The sequence below is a fragment of the Mastigoproctus giganteus genome, chromosome 3 (assembly GCF_048544385.1).
Source record: "Mastigoproctus giganteus isolate SK-2022 chromosome 3, ASM4854438v1, whole genome shotgun sequence".
Lineage (NCBI taxonomy): Eukaryota > Metazoa > Arthropoda > Arachnida > Uropygi > Thelyphonidae > Mastigoproctus > Mastigoproctus giganteus.
This window is the reverse complement of record NC_143577.1, coordinates 182,877,310-182,896,517: the sequence shown is the minus strand read 5'-3', so window position 1 is coordinate 182,896,517 and position 19,208 is coordinate 182,877,310. Positions and strand designations below refer to the sequence as shown.

General features: G+C 37.5%; 1 protein-coding gene across 1 annotated transcript in view; it reads right to left on the bottom strand.

The window, feature by feature from the left end:
- LOC150088453 (glyoxylate reductase/hydroxypyruvate reductase-like) overlaps positions 1-19,208 on the bottom strand; it is a 106,174-nt gene that overhangs the window by 4,467 nt on the left and 82,499 nt on the right. The window contains exons 5-7 of the mRNA XM_090370782.1: positions 15,503-15,591; positions 9,699-9,779; positions 4,761-4,920 (exon numbers count right to left, since the gene is read on the bottom strand). Coding sequence (XP_090226908.1) covers positions 4,761-4,920; positions 9,699-9,779; positions 15,503-15,591 — 330 coding nt within the window. The remainder of the gene's footprint in view (positions 1-4,760; positions 4,921-9,698; positions 9,780-15,502; positions 15,592-19,208) is intronic.

Sequence of the window (19,208 nt, the reverse complement as noted above, 5' to 3'; positions counted from 1 at the left end):
TGGCCCCGATTGCCAAGCGATATTTAAAGTCTTGCAACAAAAAAACTGTAATTTCTCAGTTAGTGTTTATATTTAAATCCTTTATTACACACAATGCCCTTCAAAGTAAAACTAAAAAAATATCCAGAAAGGAAAGGCACCTTTCTTTTGCTTGTCAACACTACTGACACACTAATATACACAGCCGCTTGGTTATGAAGTGGCACCGCTCACGTCTCCATGTGGCGGAGTGGAAACCTGGGAAGAAGAGCGCTCAATCGTAGGGAAGAAAGGAGCAACAACGAGTTATTTAAAAAAAAAAATGATCTGAAGGTTATGAACACTTACAATTCTGGTAACTATAGCTTTGAAGGAAATTCCTTACTCATGGAATTGCAGAGGTTTCCATTCCAGTATAGAAGGCATCGAAGACCCCACTGCTCAGAGTACTCCTTTTTTTTTTATCCTTACAAGAAGCGTATCTAAACCCTCATAACTTCCTTTAGTAAAGAAACTGTACCTTATAAGAGTCCAAGACTATTATGACATAACATATATTTCTTATATATGAATAGGAAACAAGTAACCCGTGCTAGTTTTGCAGTGCCTATCAACTCACGACTAATCCCCTCTAGCTTGCATGCTGTACAAGGTGCGATTGTAAATAGCAATCAATTAAATAAATAAATAAATACTACTTTCATAAACAGATCATAATAAATTCAAATGAAGTAAACGCAATCAGTGTAGCAGATGGACTGTTAATAACAACTACAGCATGTACTTTCCGCCAACAAAGTAATCGTCTTCATAAATTTAGGTACCTTAGTAAGTCAACAATCTCCCTTATTTTTTCGTCAGATCTATAGCCACTGTAGATATGACGATAAAAATGCGGGAGATGGTCACTTAGTCGTCTCTTTGCACAATTCTTAATAACTTTGCGTCTTACGCTGTCAGGCATTGATTCCCTGAGAAACATGTTTCCAGCCAATTGTCTTCGGATCTTCAATAAATTTAGGATACACCCTGATAGGGTGTATCCTAAAGTGAAGACAAGCTCTACAGGAAGGAAATCCTCAAGAACTGCTACCAGATAATGAATCTGATTTTCACCTACTCCTGGATATGACTGACTGCTTTTTTTTTTCTTTTTTTTTTTTACTTGCTTATTTGTATTTGACAAAGACTGTTTTGTCTCCATGCATTTGTATATATAACCTTTCATCGTTATCATATGTTCCCGTTATAAGAATCAATTTTAAACGGTGTTGTGATATTTTTCTAAAGCTCGTTTCTGGAGGTCACGACCATAAAACAAAAACAATTTGAACTTTCCCGGTTTATTGGGCTTTTCTGTTAGTGCATCTAATTATAAACAGGAAGTAAACTCGATCTTTTTGCATTTGCAATAATCCCGATAACTGCAGTTGTGTGGGTTTTTACGCTGTTATGGTCAAATGTGTTTCCCTTCACTGAAATCTCAAACATATAAAAAACAAATTTTCAGAAACTTCTCTTCATTCCTATTTACGTATTACAACGGTGAAGGGAAATTGACCAGAGAAAAGGGCAAGTGGTTGTAATGCCAAGAGACGAAACAAAATTGATTTAGAAATGAAGAAGAAAATGATTAAGTATGAAGCAGAACGGCAAAGTTTGCCATCTATTGCAAGGGAATTAGGTCTCGCTGCTTCAACAGTGAACGCACTTAAGATGAACAGTGATCACAAAACAGCGTTCAGGTGCTGTATCGAAGATAGAACAGCTGTTAATAATATGGATGGAAAATCTGATTCAGAAGCGAGTGCCCCTGAGTCTAATGACCATTCAGGCAAAAGCAACAAGTATTTATGAAGATATTAAGGATAAGTACGGCGAACCCCAAGCCAAGTTCGTGGCAAAAAACGGGTGGTTTAATAGGTTCAAGCATCGCGCTGGTTTCCACTACGTTAAAGTAGGTGGTGAAGTCACCAGTGCCGATTCTGCAGCAGCAGAGAAATTTTGTGATGTGTTCGAAAAATTATTGATGAAGACGACTATTCAAAGCAGCAAATTTTTAACGTTGACGAGACTGCTCTGTATTGAAAAAAAAAAAAAATGCCGGATCTAACATACATTGCCAAAGAGGAAAATACAATGCCAGGTTTCAAGGCGTCAAAAGATAGGGCCACGCTCTTGCTTGGGACAATGCGGCGGGAGATTACAGATTAAAACCACTGCTTGTGTACCATTCTGGAAATCTTCGTGCATTTAAAGGTATCAATAAAGCCACAATAAAAAACTACATCAATAAAGCATCAATAAAACCCGTGCATTTCCGATCGAACCAGAGAGCATGAATAACAATATCTCTCTTTGAGGATTGGTTTAAATGCCACTTCATTCCCGAGGTTGAAAAATATTGTAAAGACAACGACGTTCCTTTCAAGATTTTGCTTCTATTAGATAACGCTCCTGGACATCCTACGCATCTAGATGATTTCAATTCGAATGTGAGAGTCATATTTCTACGGCCAAACACGACTTCACTCATCCAACCTATGGATCAGGGTGTTATTTCAAATTTAAAAGCATACTGTTTACGCACAACATTTGCTCAGGCATTGTCTGCAGTAGATGATGAGAAAAATTTTATGTTAAGAGACTTTTGGAAATCTTATAATATTTACCCCGCCATCTTAAACATTAATAAGGCCTGGGCAGAAATTACTAAAAGTTGTTTAAATGGCGCATGGAAGAAAATATGCCCACGGCACGTAAAAGGCTTCGAAGGATTTGAAAAAGATGAATCATATGAAGAGGTTACAGATAAGATTGTAAAGTTTGCAGAGCTACTTCAGTTGGAGGTTGATGCCAAAGACATGGAGGAATTAATAGAGGAAGAAGAGAAGGAATTATCTAATGAAGAATTTATTGATTTGCAGGCAGCGAAAGTGAAAGAAGAAAATGCTGCCGAAGCTCAAGATGAACCAAATGAGGAGCCAAGATGCTTCATCACCAGAAAGAGATGGCAATGGCGAGGTTTGAGAAGATGGATCCTCACAGCGAACGATTCTTAAAAGTTAACAGAGGGGTGAATGATATGCTTGCTTGCTACAAAGAAATCTACGATAAAAAGAAAAAAGCCACCGTCTGGTCATCCATTATGTTCTTTCGTAAGGTCGAGCGGCCGACCCCTTCTAAATCTTCACAGCCCTCAACCTCTGCAGCGGCGTACTTATCAGCTGAATAGGTCGATTCTGGCAAAGATGCTCAAGAAGCAAAACTTACTGACATTATGCCTGTCTCTATTTTTTTTGTAATTTTTTTTTAAAATTGCACGCTTTTTTGTAATTTTTCCTGCGCATGAGATAAAAAAATTGGATAAATACAATAAATAGTTGTATTTACTTGTTCATCGAACATTTCTTTTTTGATTCAATCAATTTAGCGAGCACAAGCATGGGGGAAAATTCCGATTTACGAAAAATCCGACTTACGTATTGTTCTGCGGGATGCAACTCTTACGTAAGTCGGAGAGTTACTGTACTATGATGAGCGTTTCGTTTTAAAATTTGCAATTTTGGGCCCTGAAAGTGTATGTAGAGATATCAGTGCAGTCGTTAAGCATGGAATGGAGACCCAGCTTCACAACAAGCTCACTCAAAAGTGCAATAAGTATAATAAAACGTTTTTTTTTTATTATCTATCATAATTAATACATTTTTCTTGGTTTGGGGATCCCTTTGGAACCTGGTCGATGTAGGTACATTAGTTATCTCTACTGTTGTTTTAAGAGATGTTCCTCATGCATGGGTACCACCCATCATGCTTAATTAACTTTTTGCGTATTCCACCATTTAATACCAATCCGATAGTAAGGTATGATCAATTGTAATAATAAACGAAAAACTTTAACCAATGGGCAATTACTACAACGTTCCGTTGCTGTAATGATTAAATTACGAATAAACGCTGCTCCAAGAAGAGATGGCGTATAGTTTATCCGCGGAGTTACTCGGAATGGTTTATAATACATTTAATCTATAGGCAGGTCAAGGTCATTCCGTAAGCCTACCCTTCCCATACTGACACGGGAGTGGGCGAGTAGAGGTAAGTTTAGCAAATGATCTTGGGCCGCCCATTCTAGTGATCCACAACACGTAGACCAGGGGTGGGCAACCTCCGGGCCGCATTTGTGCTTAATCTAGCCCGCGATCGTTTTCAAAATACTGTATATACAGTATATAATAAAAATCCCGCCGTTTTTATATATATATATATCTTTGAATTAATGGAATTTCTGACGTATTATAAAACTCTGCGCATTGCTACAACAAATATCGATTCACTGATAAAAATAAACGGTATCAAATCTCTCATTAAATATTATAAAAATAAAATACTGCAATTTTTGTTATTGTAATTGTATTTCGTTTTTCTTATTACAATAAATAACATAAAACTGTTTATGGCAATTTTTTAATTATACACCATTTTAATAATCATAAAAAATCGTGGAAAGCTAATAAAAAAATGGCCCGTGTGTACCTCATAGACATTTTATTTGGCCCACCATTTATGGTTGCCTACCGTAGATCACTGAAACGGGTGTCATTTTTTATGACACCGTCTGAAACCACCTTTTTAAAATGATATAGAGGAGAAGAGACATGAGCCTCGAGCTGTTCCATATGCTTCGCAACCCCATACCAGTTTTCGGGCCCATAAGTTCTTAAACAGCACCGATTTTGATTTTCATATGTACAAGGAGTAACTTAACAAATATTGGCACAAACCTGCTAGTATTTATGAAAACGGCCGAAGGCTTCATGAGGCTGAATGACTTGTGGTTAAACATTCCTCTGCTGCTATCTGTGAGGCTACAATTGGCAATGACAAAATCTGAATGCCTTAGAAGATCCTCAAATGGCATGTAATGAGCACCAAGTCTTTCAGCTAAGACAGAAAAAGAAATGGTCAGAAAACTAATAAAAAAGCAAGGACATTTTGTTTGAAATGGGTTAGTCAGTACAAGTATATGTGGAGTAATAGGAATAACTTTTACGTAGCAGCATTATAATATTTAATTTTACTTAAATAGCTGTCATAAACTGATTGCTGCACAAGAATCCTTCCTAATAAACAGGAAAGGTTGCAAATGCTTGCGAAATCAGGTTCCCATTATTGGCACTATACAAGACCCTCGGAGAAGGAAATTTCTCAGAGGACAAACCTGAAAGTGAAGCAAAACACTAATATTATACCAATCCGAACCATTCACAAATTACACAACTCAAGAGATCAGATGACAGATGTATTAAGGGTGAGAGCACGAGGGAGAGTGGCTGTATAAATGCTACTTAACAGATTATTTCAAAAAATGAATTCAAATTAAATATTTCGTTGCAGAATAATGAGGACGATGATCAAAGCTTGAGTTATGAATAATTTACGAGTGTGTTTAAAAAGTTAAAAGAACAAGTTACTTAATTTGTGAACGTTCCTATTTAATTAAAACAATTACAAACATTTCAACACGGTGAACTTTTTTTTTTTTTTTTTTTTTTTATGTGAACCCCAGACACGAGAGGTATTAGAACCTATAGTACCGTGCTTGGGTTGGAGCTTGAGAAGACGAAAGAAGATATTTGTTGACATTGGACTTGAACTTCTGTAGATTGTAATTTTCAGGAAATACGTATGAAGGAAGGTTGTTCCAGAAAACGGCAGTTGAATGAATAAATGAAGATGAAAAGTTGGTTCTGTGGGTTTGAAGTTGGACAGTAAATGGATGTTGGCTGGTGGCGGCACGTGTTCGGACTGTTTTGAAAGAGAGAGAGAGCGAGAGCGGGAATTATAGAAGCCAATTCAGAAGAACAGTGCCCATGGAAGGATCTGTAGAAGAGGCATGCAGCAGAAACAGTACATCTATGAGAAAGCGAGTGCAGAGACTCTGTTAGAGATGAATCATTAATTAACCTAACTGCCCTCTTCTGAATGGAATCAAGAAGCCTGAGAGAGGTTTTGGGGGCACCACCCCAGATGTGGGAACAATATTCCATGGCAGGGCGGATTTGTGATTTATACAGAGTGAGCAGCTGTTTGGAAGAAAAGTAACGCCGAGAGCGAAAGAGAAAACCAAGTTTTTTAGATGCAGAGGAAGCAATATTTGTAATGTGCTTGTGCCAAGAGAGATTAGAAGTCAGGGTAATCCCCAAAAGAGATATAGCATTTTGCCTAGAAATCGGAGTGTGACTAAAGATAAGCATGGGAGCAGAAGAATCCTTTTTGCGAGATATAAGACAAGACTGAGTTTTAGAAGGGTTGAAATCAACTAAGTTGTCTTTGCCCCACTGGAGAATTACCCGAAGATCGGCATTTAACGAATTGGTAGCAGATTTTCGAGAAGTTGAAGCTGATTGAGCAGGACAAGGTTTCTCAAAATGGAAAGTTGAATGCAATGTGCTATCATCGGCAAAACTATGGATACGATTTCCAGTCAATGGACGAAGGTCATTGTTGATATACAAGAGGAAAAGAGTGGGGGGAAAGAACTGAACCTTGGGGGACACCGGCATTAGTGGAGAAGTTAGAAGACAGAGAAGAGAGCCATCTACCATCACCCTCAGTGAGCGTTCAGAGAGAAAACTGGATAACCAATTACTAAAAACAGTTGGCAAACCATAAGATGGAAGCTTCTTTAGAAGACCTTTATGTCAAACACGATAGAAAGCCTTTGAGATGTCAAGAGCAACTACTTGTGTTTCACCGAACCTTTCCATTGAATTAGTCCATAAATGGGTAACGTAAGCCAGAATATCACCAGTGGATCGACACTGACGGAATCGGTACTGGCGATCGTTGATCAGACGGAAGGTTTCTAGATAGTTTAAGAGATGGCGGTTAATTGATTTCTCCATTACTTCAGAAAGAGTAGAAGTAATTGCAATGGGACGATAATTGGATGGGAGGGATTTGTCACCCTTTTTAGGAACTGGCTGGATATGAGCAAATTTCCAAGCAGAAGGAAAAACACCTTTGGAATAAGAAAGTGAAAAAAGGCGGCAAAGAATAGGAGTAAGTTCAGAAGAACAGGTTTTGAGAATAAGTGGAGAAATACCATCAGGACCTTGAGCTTTCTTAGCATCAAGATTCATAAAAATCCTTCTGATATCCTTTTGCCGGAGGACCACAGGAGGCATTGAATGGAGCGTGTTGGGAATGGTGGGAGGTGTTTTACCAAGACCATTAATACATGAGCTGGAAGAAAAATGGGATGCTAGCAGGTCAGCTTTATCCTTGGCTGAAGTGACAACAGAACCATCTGGTTTGGACAGAGGTGAGAGCAGAGATGGGCAAAAGTTGCGACCAACAGCTTTGGCAAGAGACCAGAATGCTCGACTACCATTAGGGCAAGAAGCACGTTTTCTACTCTTAGCCTGTTCAAACTCTAGTTTGGACTGATTAATAACTGCTTTACAATTGTTGCGAGCTTTGGTGCTGGCAGAAAATGAAACTGAAGAATTAGAAACAAGCCAATTACGATATGCAACATTCTTCTCTTGAACAGCCTTAGCACATTTATTGGTAAACCAAGGTTTAGATACAGGACGAGATTTTAAAGTGGAGTGTGGGATAAAGGATTCCATTCCTGCAAGAATAATTTCACTGACATGATCTGAGCAAACGTTGACATCAGAAGTTTTGAAGCAGTAATCCGACAAAGGAAAAGAAGAAAAGAAGTCTCGCAGGTCATCTCATTTTGCATTCTTGTAATGCCAAACAACACGAGGTTGGGAATAGCCATGAGATAAAGGTTCCATTGGAAAAGAGACAATCACCATGTTGTGATCTGAAGTGCCTAAAGGACCTCTCACTTCGACCGTGTACTTAGAAGGGTTGTTTGTGAGAAAAAGATCAAGCATATTGGCTTTATGATTAGGATTGTCCGGTATTCTTGTAGGTAAATGAACAATCTGTGTTAGGTGATTAGTAATTGCAAAAGCCTCAGCATCTCGACCTGCTGGGACGGTGTGACTAGAAAACGGAAGCCGGCTGGAGTTGTGAACATTAAAATCACCAAGGAAAATTACCTCACTGTTAGGAAAGTTGGACTGGAGAAAGTCAAGTTGCAAAGAGAGTAAGTCAAAGAGCTCCAAGTGATTAGTGGAGTTGGGAGAACAGTAGAGACAACAGATGAATTTGACACAATGAGGTAGAGAGATTTTAAACCAGAGAAGATCAAAGAGAGGAGATTCCAAATTGCCAAGTCTCTGACAGGGAATATCAGAACGGACATATGCACAAGTACCATCTTTGAGGCGAAAAGAATCATACAGCGAATAATTTGGGCATCTGAGATGAGCAGTAGTTGAATCAACCGATAACTGAGATTCTGTCAGAAAAAGTACATGGGGTTTGGCAGACTGCAAGTGGAAATGGACATCGTTGAGATTACAATTGAGACCACGTATATTTGTGAAATGAATTAGGAAGTTCTTGGGAGGGTTAGATCTTTTCGCAGATAAACTTGCTCTATTAGTTTGACAATTCATGGCGCATTCAATAGTAAGAAAAAGTAGGTGCGACATGCTGAAGTAATGAAATTTTTGGATATGGCGTACACGTGGTAAGAATATACCCAGTTCCTTGACATAACGTGGCCTTGACTAAACCCAGTTCCTTGACATAACGTGGCCTTGACAATGCAAGGCCACGTTATGTCAAGTATGCAGAGGTAGCAAGAACTGAGCTGCAACTGGATTAAGTAAACAATATAAACTTAAAAAATAAATAAATGATGAAAAATTCGTATTGTTTTTTTCTGTTGTTATAGAGGAGAAGAGGCATGAGTCATGTTCTTTCAATTTTTTTTTTTTTTTTTTTTTTGGTATTGGAAATGTTAAAACATGATAGCTAATGTACGCAGTGCGTTACATTTCACGCCTGTTCGATTTTATTTTTACTGATATTGTTTTTATTTTCTGTGATTAATAGAAGTGAAATTAAAATATAGCTATCGTCTTATAAATTAATTACTAAGATTATATCTTTATAGAAACCCTATAGGTATATGAAATTCTATAGGTTTATGTTCTCTAAACTTAACCATTTAGTTTAATTACAACTGTATAACTCTTCTCCGGTATTACGCTCTTCTTTTTTTTTTTTTTTTTCTCGAGTCTCTTTTTTCTCGTTGTAATTCATTTAATCTACGAATTTATTTTTTCCATAAAAATTATATGGAAAAGGGAAATAATAATTGTCGGATTTCTATTTGGCTGATTTTAATGAAATTTGGTTTGGCTTGACAAATATTTTTAACAAGTTCAAATCCAAAATTTGATGAAAATACGTCGACTGGGAGTCCCTATATTATGTACGGACGGTCAGACATGGTGGGAAAAAAAAAAAAGAAGACACGTAGCGTGTATATACTGTATATATGCGAAAGCGCCTAAAAAGTAAAAATCTTTTTGAGCCTGGGGCCAGTGCCAATTTTGCTTTACCCTGGTTACGGCTCTGACGGAATGCACATTTTATTTCTTTCTGAAATAATATACAAAACGCTGTCCTGTGCAGCTTTTCGACTTTTATGACACCGTCTGAAACCATAATAACGATGACAGATTTAAAATAAAGTAAATAAAAAAAAAAGTGGAATTATCTGGAGAATATAAATTAAAATAAAAATAACAGTGAGATGAAAATGAGCAATATAGAAACGTTTTTACCTTCTTTCATTGGACGAACGATGTCATAGTAGAGAATTTTTTCGACTTCAAATGGCAGTAATCTTTTCATCACTGCTTTTCCTAAAAATAGAAAAACCAACTCATTCAGATAATGACAGCGAATTATCATTATCATTAATAAACACTTGAAGTTTTCGAAAGTTCAGAACTGAAAGCGATTCCTTACAGTTAACTATTAATATTAAGTTAATTGAACTATTACAGAACTGATATATAAAAACAAATATGGTAAATGGACAGAATAAAGTAACTGTATCACCTGTGTGGATAAAACTGCGTCATCTGATATTTTAATTAATTAATTATTTTTTTTTACATTACTTTGATGTTAATTTCTCAAGAGTATAGAGAAACTTAATACACATTAAGTTCTTAAATTGCTGGTGTTATTCGGTTCCTTTACCATAACATATTTGTGTTTTTGGCTTTTTGATTAACATAAAAGTTTTTTGGTAGTCAGTACACTGAGTACCAAAAGACACTTGACTTCTTTGTCCTCCTTTATATTATAATGGGCTCGCCACTCGTAATTCATTTGGGGAGATAAGATTTGGGTTTGAATCCCATCGGCGCGACTGTTGAAATTCTGAAAGGTTTCTTCAATCGAGACTGGACAGTGTGTTTCTTAGGCAGTTCCTGTAGTTTACCACAAATCCCAATTAAGTACTCTGTGACGCTGTACAACTTTGCAAAACCAGTCGGTGTGGGTTATGTGAGTACTGTAGTGTGTTTTGTTCGACTGGTCACTTAGCTACCGGGAGGCATGATAACAATGAAGGTACCTTCCAGTACCCGTCCACGGCAGAGGGAACCCGGACCAGGGACAGTAGAAAAACGCCGGTCAGACTGTCTGCAGTCTCGCAATAGCGAGAGTGAAGGAAGCCAGCTGAAAGGAACATCTTAAAGAAAATATGAAGGCATAGAAGGCACGGGGAGGCAGCAGAGCGGAAGGAACCCCAAGGCGAAAACAGAGGAAGGAAAATTGCTTAGTGCAAGATGGGGATGTCCCTACAGAAGAGGGTAGGGTGGGAAAGGAAAGAAAAGGTGCAAAAGCGTGAGTAGTTCTGCCAGCTGAGAGGAATCATCTGGGCGGTTGATGTATCGATTAAACTTGACTATAGCAGAGCTGATTGGTGACACTGGTGCTAGAGACTTGTGTGATCGAATGGTCAGGATGGTGCAGCAGAGTAGAGGGCGGCAGTCAGCTTTCAGCTGACCAGGGAATACCCTGGTTTCAGTGTATATTAGTCTGGTCTGGTCGTCTAATTTGCAGGATCAGGCATGGAGAGACGATACCAGCGCTTCTGAAAGACTGCAGAGTTCTTCTGAAAGTCTGAAATACCTGATAAAAGCTAGAAATATTGATTATTATTTTTAATGGTTCTACCAGTTTGCTTTCCGGACCGAGTAAATTTACATCCACTAAGAGTTGATTACGTAGGTCCAGACAGATGTTACACGAATGCATTTCCAGTCCTCCGCATTCACAATGGGCATCATTTATAAGACCAAAGTCTTGAAGTCACTTTTTGAATGAGGGATCACCGGCCACTATACGGTGCCAAAAGCTCCCTTAAAATCTACAATCTACTTTGTATAAGAAGAGCCAGTACGTAACGGGAATCAAAATTATCTGCTAGCAGGGTGGTTTTCAGAAGAGCATCAATAGTGGAGCACCCAGGCTTGAAGCTAAACTGGAGTGGGGAGGTGAGTCCTTTGTTTTCATAGACTGGCTGAAGACGGTGAGAAGTGATCTCGGAAAGACTTTTCCTAATATTGGAAGCAACAAAGCGATTGGGCGGTATGCTTTGGCTGTACCAGTAGGAGAGGTTGGATGTGTTGAACAATTACACAAGAACATCGAGTGCAGACACCAAAGGCGTTTGAGGGACTCCCCTCGATGAAGTCCAGTCCGGCAGCTTTTCCATTTTTGATTTTATTTATGGCTAATGCAACCTCCTCTTCAGTGAAAGGTTCTTGTGTGGCAGAGGGCAAGTACCGCTGATTTTCAGTGATGATGTTCCTGTGCACTTCAGTGTCAAGACAAGGACTGTCTTGATAGATTATTTTGTCGAGAATCCTATTCATTGTCTTCTCCCAGGAAAGCGTCTCAGAGGGAACGGAGAGAAATTATGATATCTGTGGACCCTACTTTGTTCCTTACTAGCTTATGAACCAAACTCCAAGGGTTTTTATTGCCTTCCATCTCCAGCAGGGCACACCAGGAACTTTGTTTGGCATGAAAAATTTTGTTCGTGTGTTCTCTCCGGACTGCATTGTATCTTTCCTTGTACTGTGTTACTGTTCGAGGTGGGTGTACTCTTCGTTTTCTCTGTAACTTTTTCCTTGCACGCTTGAAAGAGAAGCGAGATTTGTTAATTTCTCTAACCAACAGGAAACTAATTTTGGATGTCGGGCACATTTATCATTGCGGTCCGTGAGACTATAATTATGCGATCTCAGACGGAGGGGAGGAGAGTTTCCTGCTAAATATTACTGATTTTTCAGTCAGCACAAACATGCAGTTCAGCCAGTGCACACGTCCTTGTATAATATATAAACACATGCCATATGAACTGGCATAAAAGTAAAGATTAATTTTCCGTATAGTAAAAATTCATTTAAACATCGAAAATTAAGATCTAAAAGAGATTTTAGACTATCAACTACTTTTATCACAGTAAATCTTTTATATAGCACTAAATATTGGATATTACGTCGGTAAGTGTCTATTTACGACCTTCAACTTCCTCCTTGAAGATAGAGTTGATAGCTTCATAATACTCGACAGCGAGAAACCACTTTCAAACTTTTGATAATAGGATGAGGGTTGAAATAACTATCATTTAAATGAATAAATGAATACAAAATTGTATTTGAATAAATGTACTATATTATTATTATAAACTGTTTATTAACCACAAAAAAATGTAGGTCTCCCAGGGCCGGCAATGTGCCAGGAGGATATGAAATTTATTATTATTAATTAGAGGTGCGAGGAACCATATGTACAATGTACAAGAGTACATGCGTGCTCGAGCCGAGATATTTACAGAATTGAACTTACATATGCTTGAAATAAAAGCAAAGTTTGTAACAATAAACAGCAGAAATAAAAAAAAAAAAAAACAAAAAAAAACCATAAATGCAGCAGGCAAAAAGTCCAGGTGCAGGTGACCGTCACAGATTCAACAGCTGGTAACAGTTCTTACGGCATTCCTTTCTGTAGATCTTGTCCTCACAGAACTTATCAGGGTTGATGCCTAGTTTATTGTAGATTTGGAGGCAGTTGGTCGGAAACATGCCTCTAAGGGAATCAATGTTTGTAAGCGTAAACCGCAGAGGGAGGCAGGAGTCGGGGGCGTTCTCCTCTATTGTCTTCTTTGGGCCAGAGATTAAGGTAGATACAGATGGAGCATCAATTTGGCCCGTGATAAGCCGTGCTAGCATGAGTGCATTTCTTGTCGTGATGAGAAGTCTCCAGGGAGTAGTGCCTAGATTAGCTTTGAGGATGGATCTGGAGATAGTAAAAGGATAACCCACCACTCTGTTCATCCATCTGAGCAACCAATAATCCAGACTGAGGTACTTGTTTAGATGGGAAGCATGACCAAATTTCAGATGCGTAGAGAGAGATAGGGGTAATGCACGTCGGTATGTACCGACAAAGCAGCGCTGGCTGATGCACACCAACGAGCTCCTGACGCACTGCCCAAAGTGCCGCCTACGTCTTCTGTCTCATTCTGACAAAGTGATGCCAGAAGCTGAGTCCAACATCGCAGGTGAGGCCTATGTCTGTGTGGGAAGTTACCCTTTGCACCTTTTCCAGCTAACGAAGACTTGAACATCATTTTTAACTTTTTTTTTGGTTATCGGAAATTGAGCAAGATTTGGAAGGGTTCAGATGCAACCCAATTATTATTATTATTATTATTAGCTATATGGTGCAAGGAAGCCTGAGGCTTATACTGCATCAGCCAAAAAAAAAAAAAAAAGAAAAAAAATTTCTGAATTACCCCGAGAAAGAGAGAGAGAGAGAGAGGGAGAGAAAATAGAAGGGAATCACCAAGAAAGAGAAGAATGATGATATCCAGCTCAGGACCCTGAGTGTGCCAAGTCCATACTCACCAGATGTGAGTCCCAATTATGGCTAGACAGTTTTCCAGTTTTATTATCTGTGTAGAGGCCTGTTGGTTAATATCAAGGATCTGATGAGGGTGATTGAACTCACGTAGAACTTCAGATCGTCGGCATAAGAAACAAAGTTAGAATTACATGCTAGAAAGGGTTCCAAAACTGCAGCGAAGAGGATAGTTGAAAGCACACTCCCCTGCGGGATGCCTCTTGTGACGTTCAAAGTTACCTTGACGTCGTTGACGGTAACAGACAGATGTCTGGGAAGTAGGACGGACTTCAAGATTTGTAGCAAGGTATCTGCCAGACCGAAGTAGTGTTTAAGTACGGTAAACAGAGCTGGAAGGTATATTCTATCGTATGCCGATTTAACGCCCAGGAAGATTATGTCTATCTGGGATTTGTTGTTGAGGGATTCTGAAGAGGGTGTCTAGAAGATTGGTAGTTGTTGATCTCTTGTGCAGAACGGCATGAAGGTACTCGGGCCTGTGACCAAAGCAGTGCTGGGAAATTGCTGGCTGAATCGCTTTTTCAAAGATTTTAAGTAAACAGCAACTGATGGAAATTGGTCGCAGCTCTTTCGGAGATTTAGGAATCTTGACATGATAAGATCCCAAATCAATGGAACAATTCCAGGTTGTAAGATTAGGCTTGACATGATAAGATCCCAAATCAATGGAACAATTCCAGGTTGTAAGATTCGTCTGAAGATGTGAAGTAGCAGGTTAACAATGTATGTGCTGCATATTTTTACTTTTATATGCAGAGTATTCAACTCCTTCCCCGGCAGTTATCAAAAATTTGTAAACTGCATTGTTGTAGGGTTTTACACGCATCAGACATATTGCTGTTGTTGTAGCGTTTTTAGGAGCATCAGCGACTAAAGCCATATTGCGCCGTATATATTTTCTGTAAGTTGCGTGAGTTCAGTGGTCAATTTTCTGTTTGCTGGACGAAAAACCAGAGTTTCGATAGAAAAAAATCATACTGTCCTCCATTGAGACCGACTAACTCAGCTACGTTGTGGAAAAGACACATAAAACTAACCCGATAAAAAAAGACCTGAAAATGCCCATAAAAAGGCCCGAGTTTGAATCTGTCATCGACGGATTCAACTCAGATCTTTCCTACCCGGTTTAGGAAGAACGGTGCTTGTATGGGAAGTTGTGCGTTGGACAATTGATCTTTCCATTAAGTAAAGTTTGATTAAGGATATTTCTCACTCATGATCAGTAAGGAGGAACGTCATGAAATCACATTTTGATTTTCGACTAACTGAACAATGCATGAAGTCATGGATTAGGCTTCTGCAGTGATAAAAGGCTCCTTTAATCATTAAATTGACACTAACAAAGTTTCGTTGCTATGTGTACGACGAAACAATATTCTGAAGAACAATAATAAAAAAAACAAAAACCTACCGTTTCTAACTTAGAAATATGGTTATGGTTAGAAATACAGGATACGGTTTTGGGTGTTTAACTGTACTTTTGACGCATTTTATATTTTGTAAGTATGATATATACTGTATACAGTACTGCTACTGCTTCCAATCCTGTTTCATGTCAATTAACTGAGACTCGTGCACGTATTTATTCTCTATATAAAATCATGCAACTGCCATTCATTCAAAAAACAAACAAACTTACCAATCCGTCCCATTCCCACTATTCCAATCACTGATCCAGCCAAACTCCTTCCAGCATAAAATTTGGGATTCCAAGTAACCCACTCACCTCTAGAAAAAAAAAAAATACTACTACTAATAAAAATAGTTATCAATTGCTCAGCATTTAAAAAAAAAAAGAAAAAAAAAAAGTAAGAATACAAACTAGGATGCGGCGTTGTTCGGATAAATTCAATATAATTCCTTGGTAATTTATAAGCATTTCACTTCATAAATCGCTCATACATATTTTGAATAATTTTAAAGTTACTTTGCAGTTATAAAAACTTCTTTGCAAAATGATTTCACCGCTTTTAAATATATTTTCTCTGAAAATGAAGAATTTGTTGATTTATTAATAGCAGTATAGCAATGCACCTCTGGATTCAAGGGTTTGTAACTGGGGCAATTTGACCTTCCCCGGTTTAAAAGGGCCATGCTAAGTTTGTTGTGTTGCAATAGATAAAATGGGATCAAAGGTCATGAATTGTGAAACTTTTTAAATTATAAGTCTAGAAATCTTTCAAAGTGTTTAGGAGTTATTTCAAAAGTGTCATTGCGGACTCTTTTGATAAACACCACAGAATAGTATCGATCGAAATGAAAACTGTATATTGTCCTAAATATGACCAATATACAATTTTAATTTCCCAAGGGCATGCGAAGATGGTATGAGAACCATAATCCTACAACGGGCTACTTTTCAAAGCAAATTGCTTTCCACTTGATCTTTCACTCACCAATCAACCACTTTTCAGAGTAGTGTCTTCCAGAGGCCTCAGATCACAACTTGATGATAGTTTATTTCCAAGTGGAAAATCTATCTCACAACTTTGTGTTATCATTATAAAAAGGCAAAATGGAACGATCTGCATGATTTCGATTCTTTTTCCTTTGTTGGAGTATTGTGCGAAATCTCCTGACACTAGTTGCTCAAATCGTGTGGTTGAAATTATTCATGTAATGATGAAAATTCTTTATACCTCATTTCACCTTAAACTTTCGTCCATTATCTAAGCCATGGTTCTCCAACAGATGAGCTAAGCCTGTTCAGAATAAGTATAAAGCTCTCAACAACTGGATTATATTCAAATTTCTGTTTTCAGCTTTAGCCTAGACTTCTGACCACGTTAAAGTTGGCAACGATTGCAAACAAGATTTAATAAATCGAAGCTTTTTTGATAGCCCAAAATTAGGAAACTTGATTCTTCTCCAAATGGTATTCATGCCTTCTGGTACATTTCCAAAAAGGGGAAAAAAAAAAAAAAAAAAAAATGTCAGAAACTTCATCCAGCCATATTTCCGCCTTTGTTACATCCTGAAGGTTAGTTCCATGCTCTCACGGCTAGCCCAGTGGTTGATTACAATAGTCGTTCTTATACACTGCGGAAAAGGCCTGGGTTCGAATACCGACGGGACGAGCCTTGGCGCTTAACACAATTCAGAAGAATTACCCCAAATAATCTCAATGCCAATAAGTTTCCAAGGATCTTGTGGCATTCTCCGCTTACCCTTATTTTTATTTTGTGTCAAAACAAAGGTTATGAAGGATGATTGATGTATGATTGTAAAAAATGCGTCACAATAGTGAACAACTGTTCAATTAATTCAACAATATATGTTGTTTAACAATACTTCATTTAAATATATATATATTCATATTCATATTCTTCGGGACTCAGCTTAGCTCTAGAGATCAGCTTAGTTTCTCTGTTCTAATATAGATAAGGGGAAACATTAGCAATCGAGTACTGCTTGCGAATGATACGAGTCTTAAATTTAATTGTGAGGATTTAGGAGTACATCGGAAATTAGCTGGTTTTCTAATCGAAATTAATTAACCAAAAGTAAGTAGACATTGATTGATCGCGTTAAACTATAATGGCAACTGGCATTATTTTACATTTTGGTATCGTTTCGTCTTTTTAACTGTTTATGCGACTAACGAATTCTGCAAGATCATTAAACAAACTTTTCGAGATTTGAATTTAAGTCACGTTGTACGTGACTTACATTCATTTTTTTTTATTTTTTTATTCTGGTTTCTCCGATTTCAAGTATTCATGGACGCAAAATAGAACCTCGGCAGAACCCATATGGATGTTCGTTTCCTAGAATTGCGCTGAAAGAGACCTTTGTTCCCAAAAATATTAACAATATTACAGCAGTTAGCATAACATGCATGACAGAAGTTCAAGGTCAGTGGTGCAATGTGTAACTTATTTTTTTTATGCAACTTTCATTTTTCACTTATCCGTTTGGGCTCAGAGCCATGGTACACCAGAAAATGATACGTCACTCACTACTCAAGATATATCTTTGATTATTAGTCTGTAAACAATGAAAAACAGAGAGCGAAACTAAAATAATGATCTACAATTAGGGGCAGATTCAGGTAAGGCTAATAGGGCTTGAGCCCTTGTCCCCCTCGAGTCCAGGGTCCCCAAATAACTAACTTCTATTTTTTAAAATTTATTATATACAGAGCATACACACTCTTGACATTCGAATTTTTAAATGATTAACGGTTATTACGACCTTTAAGCAGGTTTTCAACCAAATCCTCTACAAATCGCGAGGTTTTCAAGATTAGAATTTTAGTGGTAGTGGATACTGCCGCGGCCCTGGTAGAACCAAGCTCCCACTTATCATAGTCTAATAACGTTTGAACAACGTTCTAAAATATGTTCCTAAAATATGTATCGATACTGTGGTTGTTATCTTTACTGACAATAACAAATGGAATATTAGTGAGAGAAACTAATTGTTCCTCACGAGGAACTAATTGCTCCTCATATTATTCAGGAAGTGAATAATATCATTTTAACTGATTGTGCCATGCCAGATTTTTCTAAGGATGCTGAGACCCAGCACATGCTGGATTTATGAGGTTCTGTTGTATTTTTTTATCTCTTTTACAAAAAAAAAAAAAAAGGAAAGAAAGAAGAAGAAAAAAAAAAACAGTAACTCCTGGTATCCAAATTCATTGGTGCGCATTTGTTTTGTTTTTTTTTTTCTGAAATAGTGCTGATACATTGTGAGAGAAAGAGAATGCATAATCATTCAAAAATTTGCAAAATGTAGTAGAAGGTATGGTACCGAATTATTTTGCTGCTGCTTTCAAAACTTCTATTGTTATTTTTCCTTCAAATTAATATTCTCTAGTCGCACTACAACATGGCCTATACACTACCATTCATAAATTTCCAACAGTTTTTTTTTTTTTTTTTGTAAATAAATACATTTTAGGCATAGGTGGACTTTAAAAATAATTCATAACACAAGTATTATTATGCTTTGTAATAGTAAAATGTATTATTAGTCCTTTGTAATTCATTATAAAGCATTAATAATACATGAATTCAGCTGGGACCTAGAAATATTTTTGTTATAGTGAAATTTTTCATAACAATATGTGTTATAATGGGATTTTACTGTTCTGTGACATAGATATTTTTTTTCTAGTAGTACTGTAAATATTGTAAAATCAATATTTTTAATAAAACAGCATTTATTTATTTTTTAGGCCACTTTCACCCATATGTATAGTGCCTACTTACTAGTCTGTCAGTCTGCATGAAATGGTCCAGTTCCCACTGGACAGATTTTCACGAAATTTTATATTTGGCTCTTTTTAGAAAGATTTGTCAAGCCATTCCAAATTTCATTAACATTAGACAAATCGAAAT